The sequence below is a fragment of the Apium graveolens genome, chromosome 9, assembly GCF_009905375.1.
Source record: "Apium graveolens cultivar Ventura chromosome 9, ASM990537v1, whole genome shotgun sequence".
Taxonomy (NCBI): Eukaryota; Viridiplantae; Streptophyta; class Magnoliopsida; order Apiales; family Apiaceae; genus Apium; species Apium graveolens.
The window spans coordinates 196,623,302-196,649,947 of NC_133655.1; the positions used below are offsets into that span (position 1 = coordinate 196,623,302).

At 33.5% G+C, this 26,646-nt stretch overlaps 1 protein-coding gene across 1 annotated transcript; it reads right to left on the reverse strand.

Annotated features, from left to right (window-relative positions):
- Positions 1-690: 690 nt before the first annotated feature.
- On the reverse strand, positions 691-1,824 carry LOC141685827 (uncharacterized). Its single transcript, XM_074490906.1, has 2 exons — positions 1,331-1,824; positions 691-1,108 (listed from the first exon to the last, which is right to left on the reverse strand). The coding sequence occupies exons 1-2, from the start codon at positions 1,822-1,824 to the stop codon at positions 691-693; spliced, it is 912 nt and encodes a 303-aa protein (XP_074347007.1).
- Between the last annotated feature and the right edge of the window lie 24,822 nt (positions 1,825-26,646).

Here is a 26,646-nt window from a genome sequence, read left to right on the forward strand (position 1 = left end):
TTCCTTTCTTCAATATAAGTATTTGGACTAAAAATAACTTCAGACTTATTAAAATTAATCACCTGATCTGATAACCCCTCGTATCTCTTTAACATTCTCTTCATAGTACTAGCTTCAACATATGTTGCTTTGAAGAAAAAATAATGTTCATCCGCAAATAATAAGTATGATATAGTCGGGGCACCTCTTCCAATTTTACACCCATGAATAAGACCATTTTCCTCATGACTCCAAATAATTCCACTTAAACCTTCTGCGCATAAGATATATAGGTAGGGCGGGATAGGGTCTCCCTGCCTAATCCCTCTATGTGGAAGAACATTACCAAAAATCTTTCTGTCCCGAACAAAGCTATATGACACAGTCATCACACACTTCATAACTCGATGAATCCATATAGACGGAAAGCTAAACTTGTTAAGCATCTGTTCCAGATACCCTCATTCCAACCTGTCATAAGCTTTTGATACATCCACTTTAAGGCCTGCCACACCATGTTTCCCTTATTTTTTCCTTTTAATGTAATGATTGATTTCAAATACAATCAAAGCATTATCAGTAAGAGACCTTCCTTCAATAAACGCACTTTATTTATCAGAAATTAGCATATGCACACCCGGTTTTAATCTATTTGCCATGATTTTAGAAATGATACGCATCAGCACATTACATAGGGAGATAGGTCGTAACTCAAAGACCTGTTTTAGTTGTTTCACTTTTGGTATTAGACACACAAGCGTACAATTTACCCCCTCCGGCAGCTCCCCTGTATTTAAAATTCTGGCAAAATACAGTAACATCATTCCCTACTATGTCCCAATAAGATTGAAAGAAAGCCGGATTTAAACCATCAACTCCAGGAGACTTCTCTGAGTGCATAGTAAAAATAACATTTTTTACCTCCTCTTCCGTTAAAGGCATTATAAGCTCTTGGCCTTGCTGCTTTGAAATTTTTGGGAACATGGCTCTGTCTAATAATTGATAATTTGTTGCTCTAGTACTGAAAATATTCTCAAAATAACGAATAATTACCTGTTGAATCTCCTCATTTGTATCTTTCCAATCCCCATTCTCGTCTTGCAGTCTTAGAATTTTATTATGTTCTTTCCTGGTAGACGTAAATTTATGAAAAAAACCATGTGTTTTTATCACCATCACATAACCAGTACTATTTGGCTCTCTGTCGCCAAAAGATTTCTTGTTTTTCCAACAACTTCAGATAGCTCCAACGAACCTCATTATATCTTCTAACACCAGCTGCATCTCTTCTAGAACGAAGCCTCTGCATTTCTTTTCTATAATTCGCCAACTTCACTTTCATATCCTTCACCATACCTCCACCCCACTCTTGCAATCGAACACAACATGAAGCAATTTATCCGATAGCTCCCGATTCCCAGCATCAGTCCAATAATCTTTGATTATTCCTTGACACTCTTTCTCCTGGATCCACATATTCTCAAATCTAAACCTTCGACTCCTTGGCACATACACTTGCCTATTAAGTTGTAAACACAGAGGGAGATGATCTGATGTAGACACCTCCAGGACTTGAACTTGAGCACCCGGAAACATCTCACACCACTCCTTCGTAGCTAGACCCTTATCCAATCTTTCTTGAATCCACCTATCAGTCCCTCTTGCCCTTTCCCTAGAAAACTTTTCACCAATAAAACCCAAATCTGTCAGACCACAATCCATCACTGTCTCCGAGAAACCTTCTAGTAAAGCACGAGGGTGACCTCTTCCGCCTCTTTTTTCATCCGTTAACATTAAGTCATTGAAGTCACCAATGATACACCAGGATAACACATATGCCTCCATTAGAATACGAATCATTCTCCATGAATCCACTATTCTTTCTCTTTCAGGGAAACCATAATATCCTGTGTAACGCCATCTCCCCAAACTTTCATTGAACACTTCAAAATAGATAAAATTATTACAACTATTAGTAACCACAACTCCCCCTCATTCTTTCATAACAGAGCCAATCCACCTCCATGGCCTTGTACATTCATAGCAAAACATCCAGAAAAACCTACTTGATTGTCAAAAGAGGAGAAAAAGTAGAATTACACTCCCTGTGATAATGAACATGTAAAAATGATACATATTACTAGTATATTAATGTTTGACTTGGTGAGTCGGTTGATGATTACGGGATATGGTCGCGTTTAGTAATATTTGTGATTACAAAGTATTTTATTTGAAAAATGTTAGGTATTCAAAATATCTCTTTAAATATTGATGTGTCGATGTATATTTAATAAAAATTTTAATATTAATATGAGAATTTATGAGTATACAAATGAGTCCACAAATTGATATCTGCCATCTATAATGCAAATCATTTAATGTATCACTACTCATTGTTTTTTTTTAAAATACAAAATTATAAAATAACTAAATGCTATAAATCAATTATTTGTATCCGCTGTAATAGTATCTATATGTCAAAGGCCGAGTTACATATTTGAAATTATCCATATATATCTGAAAATTTTCATAATTATTCTTTTAAAAAATTTAATCTATTATTTAAATATATTTTAATCTTATCATAATTTAAAACGTACGATTCATTTCCACGCTCAGTCACATATAAAAGTAAAGTTTGCAACATTTCATAAGTTCAAGGAAATCTAGTAAATTAAATTGACTCTGACTCATACAATTTATTTCAGAAAAAACAAAAACAACAAGTCTCAATCATGCAGTCATTCCTACGATAACAAGTGTTAGGGAGAAAACACGCGCTAATAACACACGCAAGTATACGCATTCGTAAGTAATATAGAATACTTTCTAGTTCATTCCCACAGAGACTCAGACTAATTATGTTCAATTAAACTCACTCACCAATGTTTGATTACTTCTCAATGTTAAGACAATAACACTTAGATTTGATTAACTAATTATTAACTACAATTAACTACGTGAATTAAACACTTAATTAATGAATTAACAATATTAAAACACTCATGAGATCACAACTTCATTACTACTTCCTTCAATAGCTATTGTTATTACCCTTAGCATGCAACAATGATGATATTAATCAAATAACATGAAACTGAAAAAAGCCAACTTTCATTGTATTAATACCATTCTACCAAGCATCCACAATTAAGATAGAAGTTGAATAGGCATCAATTATGTTGAGTCCCTGTATGTCTACAGAAATTGACAACATAACGATTTAAGCACAAGTTATTCCTTTTGATTACACAGGGCGAATAAAACGGTTAGAGTTACTCACTAATCATGCATACTCTTCATGAACCTATGCTAGCATGGCAAGTTCTAAATCTCAAGATCCACCGTCGCTTCACAAAAGATTAACACCTTATCTTATATGTTCGCGACGCACATAAGACGAATATGCACAACCAATACTAGATATCATACAATCATCACACCTCAAGGTATTAAACAACTAACTAAAGAATTCCATAGTAAATCCGTTACGACCCCATGATCACGATTAGCCCATGATAGTGCTCATCGTCATCATGGGTTCATATGAAAACATGATAATAACACACGAGAATAATAACTAAAACTACTTATATTAAACCAGAGTATGTCACAAGAGTAAATAGGTTCAAAGTAAAGAAAACTAGCATCCAATGTTACAACGAAATAAAGAATCACAAGAAAATATGCTTACTCTTCATTGCGGTGTGCTAAAACGGTCTTCTTCCTTATCTCCTCGCTCTTCGATTAATACTACGATCCAACCTTTGTGAAACGTCTCTGAAATCTACTTATATAGGAGTCCCATAAAGCCCAGCTAACTCAGAAGTTGGAAGTCAAACAGAATTAGGAGTCTAAAATATTAATTCTAAAAATCCGACCCTGCGCGGCCGCTCAGCATTCCTGAGCGGTCGCTCAGCTTCCTGAGCGGTCGCTCAGCAGAGCTGAGCGGGCGCTCTGCCCCCTACTGGAAAATGATCTATTTTTCTCCCGTTTCTTCGCTGCAATCTGCTCCTATCTTCCCACTTACAATGCTAAACACATGCCAAAGCTTATTATTGATGAAATCTCTCCAGAAATGCAATTAATACCCTGAAATACACAAACACTAGAAAAACACATCAAATACACAAAATAATTGATTCCAAGACACCAATTCAAGCTATTATAAGACGTTCTAAGTGGTATAAAATGCCACTTATCAACAAGTTTGCAGAAACCTAGGCTTTCAAAAATAAGTTTCCGTCATTTTGAGAGAACATTGGTTCGAACAACTAAACGAGCATCCGAAGTGAGAAGATATGTGGAATAAGTTTATCGGGCGAACTGCTAATTCTGTCCACCACTAGTTGTTGTTCGGTCGTGATGTTCACTTTTTTCTTCTTGGCATGCCTACTCATTGCTGGAGATATTATTAGGGCTTGGGTCTTAAGCTAAAAGTTAAAACTATAAATATTAAAAGCAATCTTTATTATAAAAAATGGAAAATTAAATTATCGGTTCATGAACTATTGACATTTTATTCTCTAGGTCCTTAAACTAAAGATTATATATCGCGGTTCACTTAACTTTTAAACAATTTAATATAAGCCCGCCCGTTAAAAAGATTCCAACGGTGTTGGAATCTGAAAATTAGGGTTCTTAATGTTCTTAAATAGTGTTATCCATATTTAAAATTCAAGTAATTAAATTGAAACTTTAGTCACTATCAACACTAATATGGCACCAATTTTCACAAACTAAATCCGATTTAAAATTTATAAATATAGGACCCTAAATTTGATCACGAACCCAAAATTTAGGATTTTTTGAATGAGACCTAATTTGAGAAAGTTGGTGTTATATGAGTGTTGCTTGTGATTCAATCTTCATACTTGAACTTTAAATTTGGATATTACTAACACTTTCAAAATTACTTTTATCTGTATAAATACCAAATACACTATTATTTTGATTTTAACGCTTTTAGAATCTTTTCGACGAAAGGACTTAAATAAAAAAATGAAAAAGTGGCACGATGCCGCTGATGCCGAGTCGACTTAAGTGACTTGAAATATGAAATCTTTAGTTCAATGACCTTGAAAATTGCTCCTATTTATGAAGAAAAGCATGAAAACCCCCGATTGGTAATTGACGGTCCAATTTTTGAAATCTAATTAATCATTATATATATATATATATATATATATTTCTTTTTAAGAGTATATACAATAATTTATTAGAATCAAAATACTAGACTAATTTAAATATGATTCGTTATAAAATTTATGATATAATAAATAAAAATTTGATAATAAATAATTATTATAATTATAATAATAAACTGAAGAAATTTGTAATATTAAAATATCCGATTTTACTTCAATTAATCTATAATTCCCGAATATTTCTAAATCGCTAACTCAACCGATTCAGTTCGATTATCAGTTTTTATGACATTCTTTTTTTCTTTTCCTTCTGTTACTTTTTTTTGATTTTTTTTATTATTGCCAGTTTTTACTCATGAAAAGACATGTTTACTGCACACTCGATTTGTTTTTCAAATTGTAATATTTATTTGTTTTGTAGCGTTAATTATTGAGTTTGTGTCACTTTTTGTGACTACTATTTTTTTCGAAAAAAGTTATTTTCGTGCAAAACAATAATAGTTGTTAGATATTGAATGCAAAGAAATGTAAGTATTTTTCTTGGTTGTTAAGACTCTTTGGATTATTGTTGAACAAAACTGTTAAGAAATAAAGATATTATGTTTAACAGAAATCACACAAACACATTATATCAAAAACTCACTTAATTGTATTAATTAAGTTTATTTTGCTACAAATCAGTGTTCTTAGAAAATAAGATCTCAACTACTATATTGAGAGAATACAAGATTTTCTATATCTGTTTGTGACCTCTAAACTAAGGACCCATGCATGCTTTATAGACTAGCAACACGGGTTTACAAAACTTGCACTAAAATGTAATAATCAATTTTCAAAGCAACATTTTCTATTTCCTTTTTTGGTGTTAGCAAATCTGTGCAGAATCTTGCAGGTCTGTGACCATCTTTTGTCCAGTGAATCTTGACCCTTGATCTTGTATTCTTCAAACTGCTTTTGTAGTCTTTCTAATTCAGTGAATGAATTGTTGGTTGACTGATAATCTTGAATCTTGAACTTGTCTGTATTCTGAATTTGAGATCGTATGTCGAGATCCCTTTTTGTTCAGTAGAGAAGTGACATATCGATAAAGAAAATGACTTATCGATATCTCAACTTCTCGATATATATAAATGACTTATCGTTATCTCGAGTTCTCGACATATATAATTGACTTATCGACATCTCCAGTTCTCTATATGGGCTTTTTACTTGTCGACATCTTGAGTTCTTTACATGAAGAATTTGACTTTGTCGAATCGCTGAGATCTCTATATGCAGAAATGACTTGTCGATATCTCTGAGATCTCTATGTACACATTTTGACTTGTCTATATCTGAGATCTATATATGAGGTATTGACTTGTCGATACCTCCAGTTTTCTACATTTTCATTTGACTTGTCGATATCTGAGATCTCTACATGCAAAAATGACTTGTCAATAGCTCTTGGACTTCTCTACAAGTCATTTTAGATTTCTCGATATCTCTTGATCTGTGACTTGTCGATATTTTGACTTATAGAACAGCATTCCAAGATTCTACACTTTTCTCTGAGGTATGATCATGATTTGATCTTCTTCCAGAATTTATTCCTTGGCTTGAAACTGTTCACAAAAAAATCCTCCAGTCTAATCTACTAAACATTTTTATAGAATCAAGGAATACTATTACAGAATATAAATATTGATTATCAAACAACTTAATCTTTGGAATGTCAATATGACTTAGTCTTGTTATTATACAGGCGTGTCTTGCACAGCAATAATTATTTCCATCAAACTACAATTATGTCTTATTCCAATTATAAAACCTACCCAATGTCAAATTTTTCAATAATTTTATTATGTGGTACTCTTTTATTTTTTTTATATGATGTTTTGACTTTTGTACCTTTTTCAATGTGTTTTGACCGATTATAAATACAACTTTTAACATTTTCATTTGGCAAGTTAAAATATTTATTGTATATTTTGTATTCACAATTTTTTATAAGTAATAGTTTTAACTACCTAATTAAAGTACATTGTAATATATGCAAGAGTTTTAGTGTTATATAAAGAAAACATTGGTAGCATTTGTTCCAAATGATTTAGAAGAGATTAATAAAAAAATATAATTTAGTGGAAAAATAATAAAATTGGTAAGGTGATGGGTCCAATCATAAATAATATATTAATAAAAAGTAGAAGAAGGTAACGTTTATGTGCCGCCTCTCATACTATGTCCTTCTATTTTTATAATTTTCTCACTTTTGAATTAATATTTATCAAAAACTATATGTTTGTTTATTATCGAAAAAAAGCGTGCACACATTTAGAAAATCGATATCTTTGTGTAAAGATCTTAATATTTCCTATAAATTTCTCTTTTAATATTTTTATTGTGGAAGTTATTTTGAACAAGAATATGTTTCATTATTTTAGGAAAGAAGCGTACATGCAGTTAAAAAAATCAATATTTTTGTGCAAATTTCATAATATTCTCTAAAAATTTCTCTTTTAACATTTTCTTTTTGTGCAAACTATTTTGAATAAGGATACATTTCGTTATTATTGGAAAGAAGCATGCAAGTATTTTTAAAATTGAATCTATATATTTTATTTCAGTTAATTGTGTGTATATAATATATTTTTTGAAAAACTGAAATTACTTAGAGAGTTGGTAAAATCTTAGAAAGAAAAGTTTAGAATTATCTAATTAAATTTAGGGTTATATGTGTCTATATAAGAATTCCTCCAGAGTTGAGTTAAGCCGTACAAAAATTCGACCCAAGATACGTTTTTTTTGTTTTTCTAAAGTTTTTTTTTATTTCTTGAGCATGCTCTGTGAGTTACAAGAATATATATTATGTTATAATTAAGTTACTATTTGGCCGTGTAATACTCGGAAAAATTTTAAGGTCTCAAAATTCTTTACGCACTTATTAATCATGTTATGTTTTAAAAATGATATTTACATTGTAATAGTATGTATTATATGCGTGTTGTATCACCTGTTGTCGTAGGTAGATTATATAACTTAAAAGTGTGTATTAATTAGATTTTTCATATTTATTTAGATACTAGAAATAGTAGTGTTGGTTATATGTTGTCAAAAATAATTACTCGCTTTACATATACTACCCTAAAGACCATGCAATACATAAAATTTTTTATTCTAATATTGTATTAATTATAGTTGCAAAAAGAGTAAGTAATATGTTTTTTTTAGCCCGATATCATTATATTCACCAATAAATTATTTTTTAGTTTCATTTTTTAACTCGATTTAATAGTATAATTTTTTTCACACCGTCAATAATATCTATTAATTTATTGTAATATCCGGGAAAATTACGTTAATATTTTATATTAAATAAATAAATATTATGTGTTTATATACGTTAAAATGTTTATTCCATGATATCACGTGTTTTAAAATGCTATTTGTGTTTGCGTACGAACCAGAAAATTTTTTGATTGATTAATATGTGTTTAAACTTCAACTATATGAATTGATTTGCAATTTGGATTCGTATTTAATTACGTCTTTATCAATGTACCTGTTTTATCTTGTTTACGTCAATTGAATGTATTTTAAGCGTATTCGGGTTTTTCTGTTAATTTAAGTATCATTTTGTTTTTCGAAAACGAACAGACCGGGACCCCACCGGGACATCAAACCCCACAAAACCTATGTTTTTATTTTTATAAAAATTTTCATATTTCAAATACCCAGTATTTCTGCAATTTTGAATTATTCGTAATTTTTGGGAAATTTTGACATTAATTTTATATTTTATCGGTTTAAAATTATTCCCCGTAATTATTAATTTTGGATCTAATTATTGTAATTAGGGGATAAAACACCCTTAATTTATTTTGGGATATTAATTTCTGTACATATATAAATAGCAGCTGATTTATTATTTTATTATTTTTATCAAAAAATTTCAGAAAATAAAAGAAAACCAAGAATTGTTCTTTGGGGTGTTCTTGAGGGTAGAAATTAAAATCAAAAGTTGAAGGTGATTCTGGGATCCGTTTGTGACGCTCGAATAGTCGTTTTGAAGCTCTCTTCAAGCTCTATATGTTGATATCAACATCTTAAACAGAGGTTAACTCTTCTGTGATTTCATTTTTTTCATTTTTTTGTTATTTAAATTCGGTTTTGTTTATAGGATGATTGTTTGGTGTTTTTGAGTATTGATTAATGTTCATGGGGTCCTAAGGATCGATTTGGTATATCAATTCGTTAATTTTGATTAGGATTTCACTAAAACCGAGTTCTTGGTTTTTATGTTTTTTTTATTTGATTTTGTGAGTTGTTTGCGAATCGTTGGTATGTTTGGATCATGGCAATAGATTTCTGGGTTTGCTAGCTTTAATTTTCTGGGAACTCTAGCGGTGTTCATGCGAACCCGTCTGGGTTCTTGCCTGACCCGCTGGGTTCTAGTTGAGACCCGATTTTGATTCTAAGTTCCCCAACATTTTATTCTGAATAATGTTTGTGCCATTTTCTTTTTATTTTTAATTCAAAATTCATTTTTTTGTTTTACTAAAAACCATTTATTTTACATTCAAAAATCATTTATTTATTATCTTAAATTCTAAAAATTATTTCCTTAATTATTTAACATTCCCAAAATTATTTTATTTTTATTTTTTTCAAAAATTTAATTTGATTTAATTATTTATAATTTATTTTAGTTAATTATTTGTGAGTTTAATTAATTGATTAATTCATTTAATCAATTAATTTTATTTATAAATAGTTAAATAAATGTAAATTATTTATAATTAATTCAAATAATTCCTACAAATTATTTTTAATCTTTTATAAATTATAGTTTGGTATTTAAAAATCAATTAATATTGTTATTAATTGATTTATTTCTAATTATTTCTTATTTTATTCATAATAAATAAACCGTTCATCCATTTAATATGAAACGAACGCGTACAGACTCAGAAAAATATTACGTTTTCAATAAAAATACTTTTGAGACCTAATTTATTTTGTATTGCCATGTCTTTTGATTTGCGAGTCAGTCTGAGTTGGTATCTGATCGGTAAACACCATTATTGACCTGATTCCAATTCTAGACATAATGAAACCTATGTTTTGACAACCTGACTTATGTGTTACATGAAATATGTGATTACATGATATATGAATGATATGATTACATTTTACGTGATATGCATGCTATCTGTTTACAGTCTTAAAATGCCATGAGTAGTTATAAACGATCGGGTAGATGTCAAGACGTATAGTTACGTCGATTGGGTTTGGTTCTGTCAATTAAGATAGTCCGTTTGTCTATAGAATCAAGTGGCAAGGAGTACAGTCAAGTACTAGACGAAGATAGTAGCCATCAGCTATAAGTAGAGTAATAGTAAAAAGTTATTGAGCATACCAGACAAGTATTCTCCCCTATTCTAAATTCAGAATAGCTTATTGCTTTACATATTCAAAATATAAGAACTATTTATAAATACTCTGATAGCGCATCGAATATCAATGCTCCTATGGTTATTGACATTTTCTTATTCTAGCAATCATTCTGTTAGAACCAATCTTTCGATTCGATAGATAGTGAATAACTATACTATCCAGATATACTCTATACAGTAAAACTTTAAGTTGAGATTAGCGAATGACTAATTGTTCTGGTTATTTCACCATCAGTTGTTGAGATAACTCCGGACCATGTGACATGGGGAGTTGAATAGATAAGGATGTCATTGATACGACTCCTTTAATCAAAATTGTTTTGTGAATTGGTTATTGGTTAGCGTAAGAGGCCGAGGCACCGGTCCAACGTGAGCTATTATACAAAAGTGTAAGATCTTGCTAGGCGAGTATATGCCTTTTATGGATATCCAATAGGTACGGTATGGCTGCGGGATATCATTACCTATATTTACGGTATAGCTGCGGAATACCGGTGCTGTTTCATTACCGATCATCAGGAACAGCATAGTGCATAATTGTGTTTTGTTAAAATGTTGCTTAAACTTTAAAGTTTATATCAGCTTATGATTTTACTCAGATATTATTATTTTTGTTCACTTATAAACTTCATACCGCTTGCTGAGCATTTCTCTTCGCACATACTTGTTTATTATTCTAATCTTTCAGTTAATCCAGAGCAGGCTTGAGTTTCAGGTTTGATCAGAATTCGAGCGCTTGTAGATAGTTTGGTGTGTTCTCCAAGTAGGCTGTAACGCCCTCCAAACCCTGGGTATAAGTCTGGGGGTTACGAGCTAATCACGAAACATGTACAAGCTTATTAATAAATAATAAAGAAATGAAACTAAACCCCTATAATACTAACCAGGACCTTTTTAGGTTGAAGTATGAAAACAAGAACCACTAACTACTTTTATTACAAACTAACATTTAAAATCTCATAAACTCTTTTTATTACAAACCATTGTCTAATTCATTTTAAACTAAGTTCATCTTTTATTCAAACACACACTATCTATCAACACTCCACCTGCTCGGGCAACTTAAAGCTTTCTTCATGGATTGGGATCAACATCTTGGGTATGAGAGGATCCTGAGGCTTGACCCGCTTCTTTACCACTCGTGTCTTGATGGATTTCATATTCCTTCTTAACTGAAAATAATAAGGTGAATAACAACAAAAGAGGTGAACCAAAAATTTGCTCAACAAGTCCACAAAATATAAAAAGTGTTAAAGCAATATAAGTGAATCCGTAACCCAGGTATATCTGCAAAGATATAACCTCACAAGAATAGAAAGAAGGCCATTACTGGCGAATACAAACGAACTAAACTGGACTCAAGTTCGCAGCTATACCCTGCTGATCAGCCAGGATACAGTGCAGATCTATATCTCACTATATAGATTCCGCCGGGAACCCAGGCACTACGACCCATCTCAAAGATCCGGTTATGCCCCGGTCCTTAGGATTAAGTAAACTTAATCCACAAAGTAGTATTATCCAGTCCCTGGAATAGCAACCGGAACAATCAGTATGCCTTGATATATTCTAATCACCAGAATATATCAATAATTGTGAGTAACAATTGGAATATGAATAATGAACTCAAGTGAAAAGAATAAATCAAGAATCGAAATGAAATATGAACAAGAAAATTAAAAGAGTGCAAATGTAATAAGAATCTGAAGAGAATATCACTATTCTGAAAAATAGAATAGGGGAGAAACTTGCCTTCTGCGCGACTTACTGCAATTAAATCATTTTCGTCTATCACCTACTCGACCTGCCTAGCTGGCTTAGCTTCTGTTAGCAAAATAGACTGGTTAAGTCATTTTGTACTTCAATCTGCATCTTGAATCGACTTCATTTCGTTCATATTATCTACCCATGCGCTTATGACTGACTCTTATATTACATATAAGCAAGTAAGACTCAATTAACCACATAGTACACATAAGCACATAAGCACATAATCATTTTATAGTTCAAATAATTTTTAGAATCAAAATCAATTCGCTTATTGCTCCGCTGATCACCTTCCGCTTCATTTCCCATTTTTTCGGAATTTTTCGGATTCGTCTCGGCACATATTTTGACTTATAATCAAGTAATTAATAAAGACAACTAATTTCTAGAAGAAATTAGGTCTTCATATTATTTTTAATGAAGAGAATTCATTTCTCTGAGTAAAATGGCTTTCGTTTCACTCAATTCGGACTAACGGTTGAATTATTGTCAATTAAACACTGATAATTCAGTTTATTATTCAATATAAATAATTATTGCAAATTTTTAAATCCTAAAATAATTTTTAAATAATTATTTAAAAAGAATCAAAGTCAAAAATAATTTTTTTATAATTTTTGGAGTTAAAATGAATAAGTTATGATTTATTGAAAATTATGTGATCAATTATCGAAATAATTAATCACTTTTTAAATATTAAATAAATAAATAACTAATAAATAATTAATCAATACTTATTTAATAATTTAAAATAATTAATCCCTAATTATTAGGATTAATCACAACTTATTATAATTATTTACAACTTATCGTTATTTATTCGATTAGATCGATTATTTATAACTAAATAATCGATACGATCAACTGATACGATAACTGTCGAATAAATAAACTATTATCCGAATCAAAATTCAATTCACTAATCAATTACTCGTATTTCTACGAGTTATTCGTATTTTTCGCATAACTATCGAAACATTACGGTTATTATTATAGTTTATATAATTTAAATTAACTATCTGAATTTAATTATTTATTACGAATCATTATTATATTATACGAATAATTAACTATCGTCCGAATGCTAATAATAATAATAACCGAACTTATCATTTAGTTACCCGTATAATTACGAGTTATTCGCCCTATTCTCTTATTATCGAATCCTTTCTCTTATTATTCGATCAATATAATCCTTAATTATTAATTATTAATTAACTATTAAATAATAAATAAATATATATAATTAGATAAATAGTTAAATAATTAATTAAATAACTAAATTCGAATTTATAAACTAATAAAATAATTTAGGAATTATTAATACTATTTTACATAATTTAAACACTAATTTTTAATTGATTTTCAGAATTAATAAAACTAATTTCTGTTTTATAAAAATAAAAGTAAATAAATTTAATTCCAGAAACACAAACAGGAAAACAGATTGGGGGTTTTCAGGATCAAACCCGGGTCGTTTCCCGGGTCGACTCGGGTCGACGAAGAACAACACGGCTGCCCAGAAAAATCACGACGCCGGCAGGCTAACTCCGGCGCACAATCCGGCAATTAAACAACGACCAACCGTCATGATTCCGACTCGTTCTTTACCGTTTTTGGCCCACAGCAACACAGAACGTTCCCCCCCCCCGTCGTCCTTCAGCCTACTACATCGAGCTATAGCCGGAAAACTTAAGAACACCGCCGGTAACAGCGGTTTTCCGACGTCCCTAAATCGTGAACCAAATCACGCGAAACCGGTGCCAAACTACTGTAAATTCAACGATCTACACAACTATATTAACAGAATCTTCAAACAATAATCCCAACTTAAAACCCGAATTCAAAAACGGGTTGAAAATCCAAAAACACAATTCACTAATCCGGGAATAGAAAAATTAAATAAAAATATGTATAATCATCTACACAACCTGGGCAATCGATTCATATAACTTTCATCAACCAAAACACAACAATTTGCAAATACCCAATTCGGCTATAAACCCTAAAAATTGAATTGAAAATCGAAGAAACAAAACACAAAATTGATAACAGAATTAGAAAGTAGAGATCAAGAGCTTTGCAACGACTACTTACATGCTTGATTTGGAGATCAGAAACACGATGAGATCTCTGCTTGAAGTCAAGAACTCAAGAACCCTAATTCTGTAAAATTGGGAATGTTTGCTGAATTTTCTGATTTTAATTAATTAAATTAATAATAATTAGGGTATTTATAGCTGTAAAATTAATACTCCTAAATAAAATTAAGGGGCTAATTATACATTTAATAAAAATATTTGGCCCTAATTTTCATAATTTTTGGGTATTGAAATTTAATTTATAATTATTTTATATATACAATATATATGCCAAAATTTCCCAAAAATTGTGAATATTGCAAAAATACAAAGAAATGATATAAATAAAAGTCCTATAATTTTATAAAAATAAAAATATGATTTTTGTGGGGTTTTTAACACCCAGTGGGGCCCGGAAAAGTCATTTTTCGTAAAACGAGAAAATTTATAAAATATCTAGATGTTCAGAATAATGCGATTGTAAAAGCCGTTTGATGAAAAATAAGGCCCATTATTTTATTTGAAATACTGGCTTTAAAATCATTGTTTAGGTCGTAAAACGTTTGAAATGAAACCTATGAATGTGAAATAAAATATCTGAAAAATATCTTGAAAATACATAAATGACACGACATACACATAACACATAACAATTTGGGTTTAACAGATAATCACACATAATTGACATATTAATACACATATTTTATTATAAATATGATATAATACAACGTAAATTTCCCGGTCGTTACATTCCTTCCCCCTTAATAGGATTTTGTCCTCGGAATCTTCTATGAAAACAAATGAGGGTATTTCTCTAACATCTCACTTTCAAGTTTCCAGGTTGATTCTTCAACCATAGGATTTCTCCACAACACTCGCATTAAATATACAGACTTATTTCTCAACACTTTTTCTCGCCGATCTAGAATTCTTACCGGCTGTTCTACAAAGTCAAATCAGGTTGGATATCTATCGGTTCATATTCTATTACATGTCTAGAATCAGGATTATATCGCTTAAGCATCGATACGTGAAACACATTGTGAATATGCTGCATATGAGGCGGTAAAGCTAATTCGTATGCAAGTTTTCCTACTTTCTTCAAAATTTCAAATGGTCCGACGTATCGTGGCTTCAATTTACCCTTATTACCAAATCTGGTCAATCCTTTCCATGGCGATATTTAGAGTAATACGTTTTCTTCTTCCTGGTAGTCCTTATCCTTCCTTGCTTGGTCTGCATATTTGCGTTGCCTATTTTACGCTGCATCTAGTCGTTTCCGAATGAGTTCAATCTTTTCTTTAGTTTGTTGGATTAATTCTGGACCCAAAATCTTGCGTTCTCCAACTTCATCTGAATGTACTGGTGATCTGCATTTTCTCCCATATAGTGCTTCATACAGTGGCATTCCAATGCTGGCGTGATAGCTGTTATTATAAGAAAATTCTACTAGAGGTAAATGCTCATCCCAACTGCTTTCAAAATCGATCGCACAAACTCGTAGCATGTCTTCAATCGTTTGGATAGTTCTTTCTCTTTGCCCGTCGGTTTGCGGATGATAAGCGGTACTCATGTTTAACTTTGTTCCAAGGCATTCTTGAAATTGTCTCCAAAATCTTGAGTTGAAACGAGGATCTCGATCAGACACGATAGATATTGGAACTCCATGTCGCATCACAATTTCCTTAAGATATAGGTGCACTAGCTTTGTTAGGAATATATGTGCATTAGTTTGATGATATGTTTAACAAAACACTTAAGTAGAAGTTTAGTGTTTGTAGCCTCAACGGATAAGACCACTTTGGCTATCCGTTGATGGTGCAGCTTTACTTAGAAATAAGTCTAGTGTTGTAGCACATTTCAGTCTCTGTATTTAAGATATAATTCTTAGAAGTTGAGAGAAAATATAAGTCATGTTGACTACTAGAAGATATGCAAATAGGAAGGCCAATTGTAAATATTTCATGCCTTGTAATTTTGTATAAATGAAGTGGTATCAATGGATATCTTAAAGACCTTCAACGGATGAGAAACAAAGCTTCAACGGATGTCTCTAAAGCTTCAACGGATAGAGCTTCAACTGCTAACACATCAACGGATAAAGCCATCAACGGATGAAGGCTTCAACGGATGTTCTGTTAAATAGCAGTTGATAAGTGGTAGTTGTAACAGCAGACAGAGGCACATGGGTTGACAGAGATAACTGAAATGTGGAAGCCTAATTTCAGGAACATCAGAAAAAGCAGCCGTTCTACTCTAGTACAAAGAGGCAATAGTCAACAAAGTACTTGAGTGATATGGAGAAGAAACAAGTGGAGAACTTATTTTAATATTGTATTTTTATCTTTTTCTTCACTTGTACACTTGGTGATATATAAACCAAGTAGCAGCTAGTAATTAGATAAGAATTTTTCCAGTGCTGTTTAGAAAAATCTTGAGAGAAAAATTATCTAGTTTGTACTAGGACGCAGCTGTGATCAACATCTAGAATCACAGATTTTCTGAAATACCATCTCTGGTGGAACAACAATCCACCAGAAAAGTTTTTTAAGGTCTGTTGTGTTCTTTACATTAGTGCTTGAATATATGTAACACCCCCAGATCCGGGGTCGGGGATCCGGGTCGTCACGGTCTTTCTTTCCACAATATCACTTCACTTAATTAATAATAATAACCTTATGCTGTGACCCCACACTAACACACACCACAACCCGTTATAGTCTCAGAGATGAAATTTAAATAAGTACAAGTCTTTGAATCCATAATTTAAAAGTTATTACAACCCAAAATGATTGCTTGATAATTTACAGTTAATTGCCATTATTTGCCACAAGTTATAATTATACATAATTGATTCTCAAAAGTAGATGGTCTGATCTACAATAGATCTACCTCTGCAGCTATAGCAGCTACAACATCAACGGGAAGACGCAGGACGCTTCCCACGCGCTTGCGCTGGGTCTGCTGGAGTCTGGCCATCTTTCCTAACTGTTGTTGTGTGATGAAGAAATAAAGCAAGAGTGAGCCTTACAGCTCGCAAGATAATATATAGTGATAACAATAATATAAGTATCTAAATGGATACTTACTAGAATCTTTTATCGTGTGTAAGATAATTACTAGTATATACTTACTAGTATATGAGCTTTCTCATAGTACTCATGAAAGTCTTGGTCAAAAGAAATGAACCAAGTTTGATATCTTAATGCGATGAAGTCGCAAAATATTCAGTATATATACATATATACTTTTCAAAATATTGGAAGTCCTCTTCCATGCATAATATACACAAAATCCCAGTGTATAACTGTATAAAAATATCGTTGCAAGGTGATCTCATATATCTAACCTTGTCTCAACGTTTTTCTGAAAATCTTTGTCATTCATAAGACAATTATTAATTAGATATAAGTTTAAAAGATGAGGTTACCAAATACCCCAATATACTTATATCTTTCCCAATACTACTTGAACTACCACCATTCAAAGTATTATAGGTTTTAAGAAAACATCCCATAGATGAGACCACAAGTTAAGACTTGAATAGATTCAGTCTTTGAAAGATTATTGAATGAAAAAGTTATGAGATACTTTATTTAGTCCCGGTATATATATATCCACATATATATACCCCTTTAAACATTTCCTGAAACCTCTGTTATGTAAAGTATGAACAGAGTTTGAAACATCCAATGAATTTTGGAAAGGAAAAGAATTTTGGCATAAACCCGATATCTCGCTGATCAGGCAAAGATACCAATAAGTAACCTTTTCTACTGTAGATGGATGAATTCCTCACCGGTCATCACCCTGGCCGCATTAGGACCTCGCGCTCGACCGTACCCCGGCCCCTCACGCGTTGATGGACTGCCACCCAGCCACTTACACAATAATAGACCGTACCCCGGCCTGTCGCTTATGCCGACTCAATGAGATGGGCTTACTTCCCGAACGTTGGGCAAGTAATCAATTCATTTACCAAATCTGCAACCTCGTTGTGAATATAAAATACACCACAGAGCCGGATTCCCCAGGTTTTGAGCGAGTATTTAAATCCCCTTTAAAAAGGAAGATCTTAAATATAAAAATGAGTTTTGGGATCCGCTCTGACTTTTAAAAATCATTTTGAAGACTCGAAAACACTTTAAAGAGTGTTTGGAGTAAGGCTGATTTAATGAAGTAAATCAGTCCCCAGAATATTAGAAAATATCTGAATATTATTAATTAAATAATATTCCCATAAAGAATAATCTTTATAAAAATAATTGAAGTAGAAGTATTAAAATTTATACTTGAAACGAGTATTAAATAACCAAAGATATACTTATGTGAAAGTATTATCTTTATTTGAATAATCGAAAATAAGTTTGATTATTTACACCTTATTCTTTAATAAAATAAAGAATATATCTCAGCAAATAATCGGAGTCATAGATCCTCAAATGAATATTCAATAAATAATAAAGTTTAAAGTTATCGAATAAACCTTATTCGATTAATAGTTTGGAAAACCATAACCATATATATATATAAATATATATATATATCCATATCCATATATACAAAATCTACTCGGGATCCTCGACTCCCGGTTTTAGAAAATATTTTCACCTTTGGGTCCCTATACTAAGGGTATATGCAAGTTACCGCTATCCTCTAGCATAGGTATTATCAACTGAACCAACAGATATATATTTCAAGAATATGAAACAGGCATGCATATATATATCGCAAGAATTTGCTAATAACAATCATGCATCTATCGCAAGATAATGCATATACACGTGTATTCATCACAACAACAGTATAACGGATAGAATACTTGCCTGAGCGACTTGGGGGTGAGAAAGGCTCGGGACGAGTCTGATAACCTATAAACAACAAGTAAGTTGGAATTAAACCAAAATCACTTGTAAATCTATGATTTAACTAACTTAGACTCTAATGCTAGTTTTGCGCTCACCGATTCGCTTAAGTCACTCGGGTACCCTCGGCTCCACCATTTTTAATAATTTAACCTTTACGAGTTTTAAAGCGATTCCTTCGCGAATGACTTACCAACTGCCTAACACACTTACCATAAATGTTTCATACATTAATTCACCCTTTTTGGTCTTTAACCTACATTCCAAAGTAAGGCGAGGGAAAAAGTTTCGTCCGCGAAACGCCGTTACTTGAAACGGTCGTTTCTCCTAAACCGTAAATCGGAATCGGACGAACTACATATCAAAACGAAGCTCGTAACATGAGCTATCTAAACATGGCAGTGGTCACAATCTAGCAGGGGGTTCTCGGGTCCTAATGCTATGCACAAAAACAGTCCAAAGAAAATCGGACGTTACGACGGCTATGTTTACGTGATTTCCAAATTTTAACCCATTCACAAACAACCCAAATCAACCTCAAATCCAACATACAACCATCCTCCATCCTTATCATATCATAACAACCCCAACCAATTCAATTTAACCATTCATACTTATGCTTAAACTTTACTTTAATCATTCTTAAGTTCTTTTAAATCAAAACCACAATAATTACCATTCCATTCACTACCATACCAAATCTCAAACTCTAAATCATAACAACAAGTTACAATATCAACCCACTACTCAAAATCACCTTATAATATATATGAACCTAGGGTTTGGAAATGGTATACCTTCCTTGAAGTGGTGGGTGGAGCTAGGAAGCCTTAAGAAGCTTTGAGAAGTTTTAAGAAAGCTTGGATCTTCAAGAAAACAAGACAAACTTCAAGTTAAAAATCTTGAAAACACTATTCATTGTCTTCTTCATTGATTAGATGAAGAAGTTAGAGAAAGAATTAATGGCTTAAACTCATGATATAGCCATAACTAAGCATGAAGATGATTAGGGAATTTTCTTACCAATTTAGGAAGCTTTGATCTTTGATTTTGAAAAATCTATGCCTTGAAAATGCTAAAAAGCCGTGAGCAAGATGAACTCATGCCTTGGTTGTTTTGATTTTTTTGATGGAAATGATTTTTACTTGGCTTGGTTGACTTGATTTGTATTTGATTTAGCAAATTACTACCTTGCCCTTGAATTTGTGTGGTTCTTATTCAACCACACCTCCTTCCTTCCCATGTCATGCTTACCTCATCCTCATGATGTCATCCTTCCTTCCTTGTCTTCTTTCTATTGGTTGGATGACATCATTCCCATTAATCCCTTTGATTAACTTCCTAATCGTTGCCTAATGACCGCTGATCTGTTATACGGTTCGCTTAACTTTCGCTTTCATTTATCGTTTGAAGGATCATACCCGGGATCTTATTACTTAGGTCCCCTTAACCTTTCTCAATACATTGTATTCCTTTTATGATCCTCTCTTATAATCCTTTAATTTAAATCCTTTTTATCCTGTTACCTTATACTCAATTCTCTCCGTATATTGTGGATTTCCGGGAAAAATCAAAGTGTTCGGAATTGGATTCTGACGATCTTTACATACACTTATATACCACATAGAGTACTAATAATATCCCATAAGATCAATAACAGAACCCCTACATAGCGTGGCATGAAAAGTTTTCTCATTCAGCAAAAACACTATTCATAAGGGTTTCAAAAATTTCCAAAAATTGGGGTTATTACAGTCTCCCCTCCTTAAAAGGATTCCGTCCCGGAATCAGATAGAAAACAAATGGGAATACTTGCTTAGCATTACACTTTCTAACTCTCGAGTCAATTTTCCCACATTGTGGTTCTACCACCAAACTCTGCCTAGTTTGATAATCCTTCTCCTAAGCACTTGTTCCTTTTTCACTCTATAACCCTTCCTGGTTGCTCCATATAGGTTACGTCGGGTTGCATATCTATGCGCTCATATGCCTCTATTTATCTGGCATCTGAATTACACTTCCTTAACATTGATACGTGAAACACGTTACGACCTGCTACATGTTCGGGGTTAGGGCTAGCTCATATGCTAACTTCCCAAACATCTTAATATATCCAAGGGTCCAACAAATTGTAGACTTAGCTTTCCTTTCTTTCCGAACCTCATCAATCCTTTCTAAGGGATACCTATAACATTACTAGGTCCCCTATTTCATACTCTTTATCCTTTCGTGTGAAATCAACATACTTATCATGTCCATCTTGGGCTACTACCAGCCGTCCTCTGATTAGATCTATCATATCCTTGGTCCTTTGGACTACTGCGGGTCCGAGCATCTTGCGCTCTACAACTTCATCCTAACATAAGGGAGATCGACATTGTCTTCCCTCAAGGATTTCATAAGGTGACACCTCGATAATGACATATGATCTATTGTCGTAAGAAAACTCAATCCGTGTTAAGTGATCATTCCAAATTCTTTCAAGTCTACTGCACAGACTCTCATTATAGCGTTTAGCATTAGAGCTTTTGCTTCTCAATACCCATTCTTTTCCAGTTCGTAATCGCTATCACCTTCCGTTCCTAATATTATACTGGTTATACTTTTGCTCGTTAGCGTTCTATAACCTTTTAATAACCACGTCAACCTTAGTATCACGAATGTGTTCCCATTCCGCATACTACCACCACTTTATTACTCCTTTTTCAGTTGTTTCTATTTTCCGAAATTTGATCAATCAAATAGAAGTAAAGGAATTTGTTGAGAGATCACTATGATAACAAACACTTGTCCTATTGCATAGTTAGTATAGAAGGTGGCCAGCCTTTAGTACTTGACAAGCAATTAAACAATAGTTGGCATCCTACTCGGCTTCTATCACACAGATAGTTAGTCATTCGGCAATACCTCCCCTTCTGGAAGGGTTGTTCTTCTCAGATTACATGAAATGAAAAGAAGAGAAAAGAACGAACTGAAGAGAATTGTATATATAAAAAAAATATACTGCCACAAAATATCTGGCTTGGAATCTACCTCTGAACTATAGAGGTTTGTCATAGGAGAACAAAACATAAACATATTTGTATTTATATCCGCATCAAGTATTATAGCATCGCATTTCACGTGCCTAAATATTTTCGTTATCCCGTCCATCATTCTATGGACCCATGCTCTTCCTCGAGCTTATACACAATTACCTTTGAAACTCCCTCGACATCGAAAATCGAATCTGGGATCTCATTCTAGACATCATCATTACTAGAATTCTATGCTTGCACCGCAACCTTCCTCGTATAATAATACGACTCCCTATTGATAAGAAAGAATAATAATTCACTAGGTAGACACTCTACTTAATTAGTCTATCAATGATAACTTATACACTACCACGACCCGATTAGTGGTACTCAATCTCAACACCCATTCCAATACAACTCTCACGGTTGTAATCAGCTCACTACTCGCAGAATCATTGCTGCCTTACTATGGTCCACCACTGACCTACTGTCGTCATTCACGTTCCATGAAATCTTAATATCTAACCATACGAAGTCCATACATGTCATATCAAATCCTTCTAAGGAGGTAACATAATCACCATTCACGATTCATGAAGAACACTCCTGATTCTGACATACATACATGACATGAAGCAGATAAAATTGCAGAAGAGTTTCGCTCAAAGCAACGATAGCAGGTTAATACCATTCTTAATCATATGCCTTCAATAGAAGACTTAACTCAAAGGTTTGTTTGGTCTTTTTTGGAATATGGTCCTGGCTTATTCTCAAGATAGTACCTCCTAAGATAGATTGCCCGCTCCTGGCGATTACACGAATTAAACCTTTACCGAACTACTATTACGGTTGGGTATTGCACAGTCATCAGAAGGAATGTCAATCTTCCAAACCATAATACAACCTTCATAGCTTTAACCATCATCACTGTATTCCTTTGGCACAAGCGCCTATAATTATCCTTTTACCGTTAAAGTGTCGACCACCTCTTTGGCCTTTCCTGATAGTAATAGTTCCTTATAATCAATGTCTTTTAACCACCTTCAACTAAATTTTCTACCTCATTTCAATCACAGCTTATGTGAAGATGTTTCCCTTAAAATCTGATGAGTAAAAAAAAATATCACCATTTTTCCATAAGTTATTGCCTCAGTCTTTAGAGGTTAATCACTGTCACGACTGACTCTCAATCATACTTAGAACATCTTTTATCTTAAGTCCTAATTGCCCTGAACAATTTCGACCATTACTGGTTCGATCCATCCTTTCTCGTGGTTTAACACGTGCCCCACTTGGCATCATTATAATTACGTCATATTTCTTTTATCAACATTTTTATTCCTGAGAATTTTGAATATTACCTTTCTCCTTGGAAACCTCTAAGGTCATCCTTCAATCGTTCCTCCTGTGTTCCCTAAATACAGGGCATATCAAAATACCATTTACTATTACTAGAACCATTGTCTATATACTTCTGAAAATTTCTCCACTAATTCTTAAAGGTTGTTGTTACCTTAACCCTTTCCCAATCATACTGTCAAAACTCATACTGTCCCTATTAAGGGTGACATGCCAACCTTTATGCAGTCCCCTAGGATTCATTTTAAGTTACCAATGTTCTATCCTTAATTCCACCTTTAAAAGGTACCTGCATCCTTCCACGAATAAATCAAGTCATATTTCCTTGATAGATTATCATATTCATCATTCCCACCTCGATAGTCTATACCTAACTTCATAATAGCATCCTTATTCAAATTGAGGTCAATCCATATGGCCTCCAAAAGATAACAACGGTTATCCGCTTGTCTTGCCTAATTTGGTAACGATAACAAGGATGTTCTGGAAGATATTGGTCGTGTTCAACGTGAACTTCTTCTTAATAATTCCTTATTTACTTTTGTTGTTTCTCAACAGTCACCTCAATGTTGGGATATCTCTCATATCTGGCGTCTCCCTTTCTGGGTATCAAGCCACCGATCTTACACTTCACATTCTTGAAGGTTACTTCCTTCATCCAATTTTCCTAATTTCTTACTTCCTTGTCTCCTCAGTCTATCCGCGTCTCATATTTAACCTTCGAACTATCTCAAGTTTTCCTCAAATCCTCCCAACTTACAGGGGATAAAATATATGTATCTCTTATTCCTTCAACCATCAATTTAACTCATGGTGAATCACCCTCATCCTGACGAAGGCATACTTTTCTATTTCTATTGCTACGAGTCTTTAGGGTTTCCTCTTACCCAACTCCCTTATCATTCCTCAAACTCTAATGCCTTTATATTCCTTTCCACTTCAATTCCTTTTTATTTTCCTTTCTCTTATCATTAATTCATGAACCAACACATCATAAGCATAGATTTCAAACGTCCCGTCATTCTGGATTCGTGTCCTTAGAACGAATCTTGACAACTTTTTACAACTTAGATTCACAATTCATCATACTCGTCCGCCTTTGTTCTGGCTCTAAAGCTTTTACACTATCTCCATAACTTTGGGCAGTACCTTCCTGAAAACAATTGACTGAACTTTAATCAGTTTATTATAATCTCTTGCTCCGTGCCTTCCTTGGCCTTTCACCAGCGGGTGGCCTCTCTCTTAGGAGGGTGAGTGATAAAAACAGTCTTTTGTGATTCATCAATCATTTAGAATCTCAAATGATTCCTATATTTCCTTTAGCCAGGCTCTTGCCTCGACTAGGTCAACCTGTTCCTTGGAACTCTGAGAGCTTAGCGATTTAAAGGTCCTGAAAGAATTTCTCACCTAACTGTCTCCTCAGGGTGGTGGTTGGGGATAATAGTCTAAGTTCTCTTTAGACAGGTCCATGAATTGCCGTATAGGAGTACCGTCTCGGGTCTCCTTTCCTTACTCGACTTTCTGTTTCCTTAGTATGAAATGTTTCATCCTACTCCCCATAATTGGGGTCATCTTTTAATTTAAAATCCTCATTTTCCACTCCATTATGTCATGGGTTCCTTCTATCTTGATGGCGACCTCCCTGACTATCACGTTCAGGGTTTGCTCTAAATCTTATTCCTCAAACTATGGCTCTCATCTAAGTTCTCATCCTTACGCTCTTGAACTTTTGGAACCCAAATTCTATAGGAATACCTCATTATTCCCTTATCATCTTTCTCGATATTAATCTTTTATCTAATTGTTGGCTCCCTGCCTTCATTCATAACTTTTTCTGGCACAATATGATCTTTTCCAATAATTCGGGCTGTATTGCAATCTTAAACAGCTTTTCGGTACCGGCTCCGGTTACCTTCACTTCTATTTCCATTTTCTCAAAATCTCTTATAAACTCTCCAAAAGACATTATCATCTTGAGTCTCTCCTTTTTACTAAGGGCATCAGCCACCATATTGGCTTTCCCCGAATGATAAAGAATCTCCCAATCATTATTCTTGATTAGCTCTAACTGCCTCCTCTGGCATATGTTGAGCTCTTTCTACGTGAAAATGTACTAGAGCACTTATGGCTTAGGTAATCCTTGCACTTCTCTCCATACAAGTAGTGCCTCCAATCCTTAGGGTAAAACTATTGCCACGAGCCTAAGCTCATGAGCGGGGATATCGAATTTCATATTACCTTAATTGTCTTGACATGTACGCGATTACCTTACCGTGCTGCATAAGCACGCACCCTAAGCCCTTGTGCGAAGCGTCACTATACTTCACAAAATCTCTTTTTCCATCCGGCAACGCCAGCATAAGGGCCATCACCAACCTCTGCTTCAGTTCTTGAAAGCTGTTCTCGCATTTCTCTGTCCATTCGAACTTCTCAGTCTTACGAGTAGGCCGCGTTAAAGGGGTTACTATCTTTACAAACTTGAACGAACCTCCGGTAGTGACCGGCCAATCCTACCTCTGGTAGTCGACCAAACCATGGTCATCAATTCATCAGTGGTCCTTTATCCAATCCTGTCAGGATCCTGCATGGGGTCCTCCTCAACAACTATCCCTACTAGGACAACATCCTCAATATCAACATCATCCGGTCCTGCATTAGGACACTCTATCGGATCCACAATCCGATCTCTAATTAGTAATAAAATATCATCGCGATGTTGCTCCTCAACCTCAGGGTTCAGAGTCCCGCTACCATATACGATAACGAACTACGCTCCTATCACGATATTTATAAGGGTTCCCATAAGGGTTTTAACTGTCAGTGCTACGTTAGGTAGCCCGACTATGAACTTGGCAAGAGTTCTTATTATCTTAGTTAACTTATTATCTTAACGTCCCATCATCTCTGAGGTTTATAACGCTTAGCTCTGATACCATTTCTGTAACACCCCCAGATCCGGGGTCGGGGATCCGGGTCGTCACGGTCTTTCTTTCCAC

Coding starts and splice junctions, on each gene's coding strand:
- LOC141685827 (XM_074490906.1), bottom strand. CDS start 1,824: ATGGAGGCATATGTGTTATCCTGGTGTATCATTGGTGACTTCAATGAC. Junction 1,109..1,330: donor AAGAGTGGGGTGGAGGTATG/GTGAAGGATATG, acceptor TACGTCTACCAG/GAAAGAACATAATAAAATTC.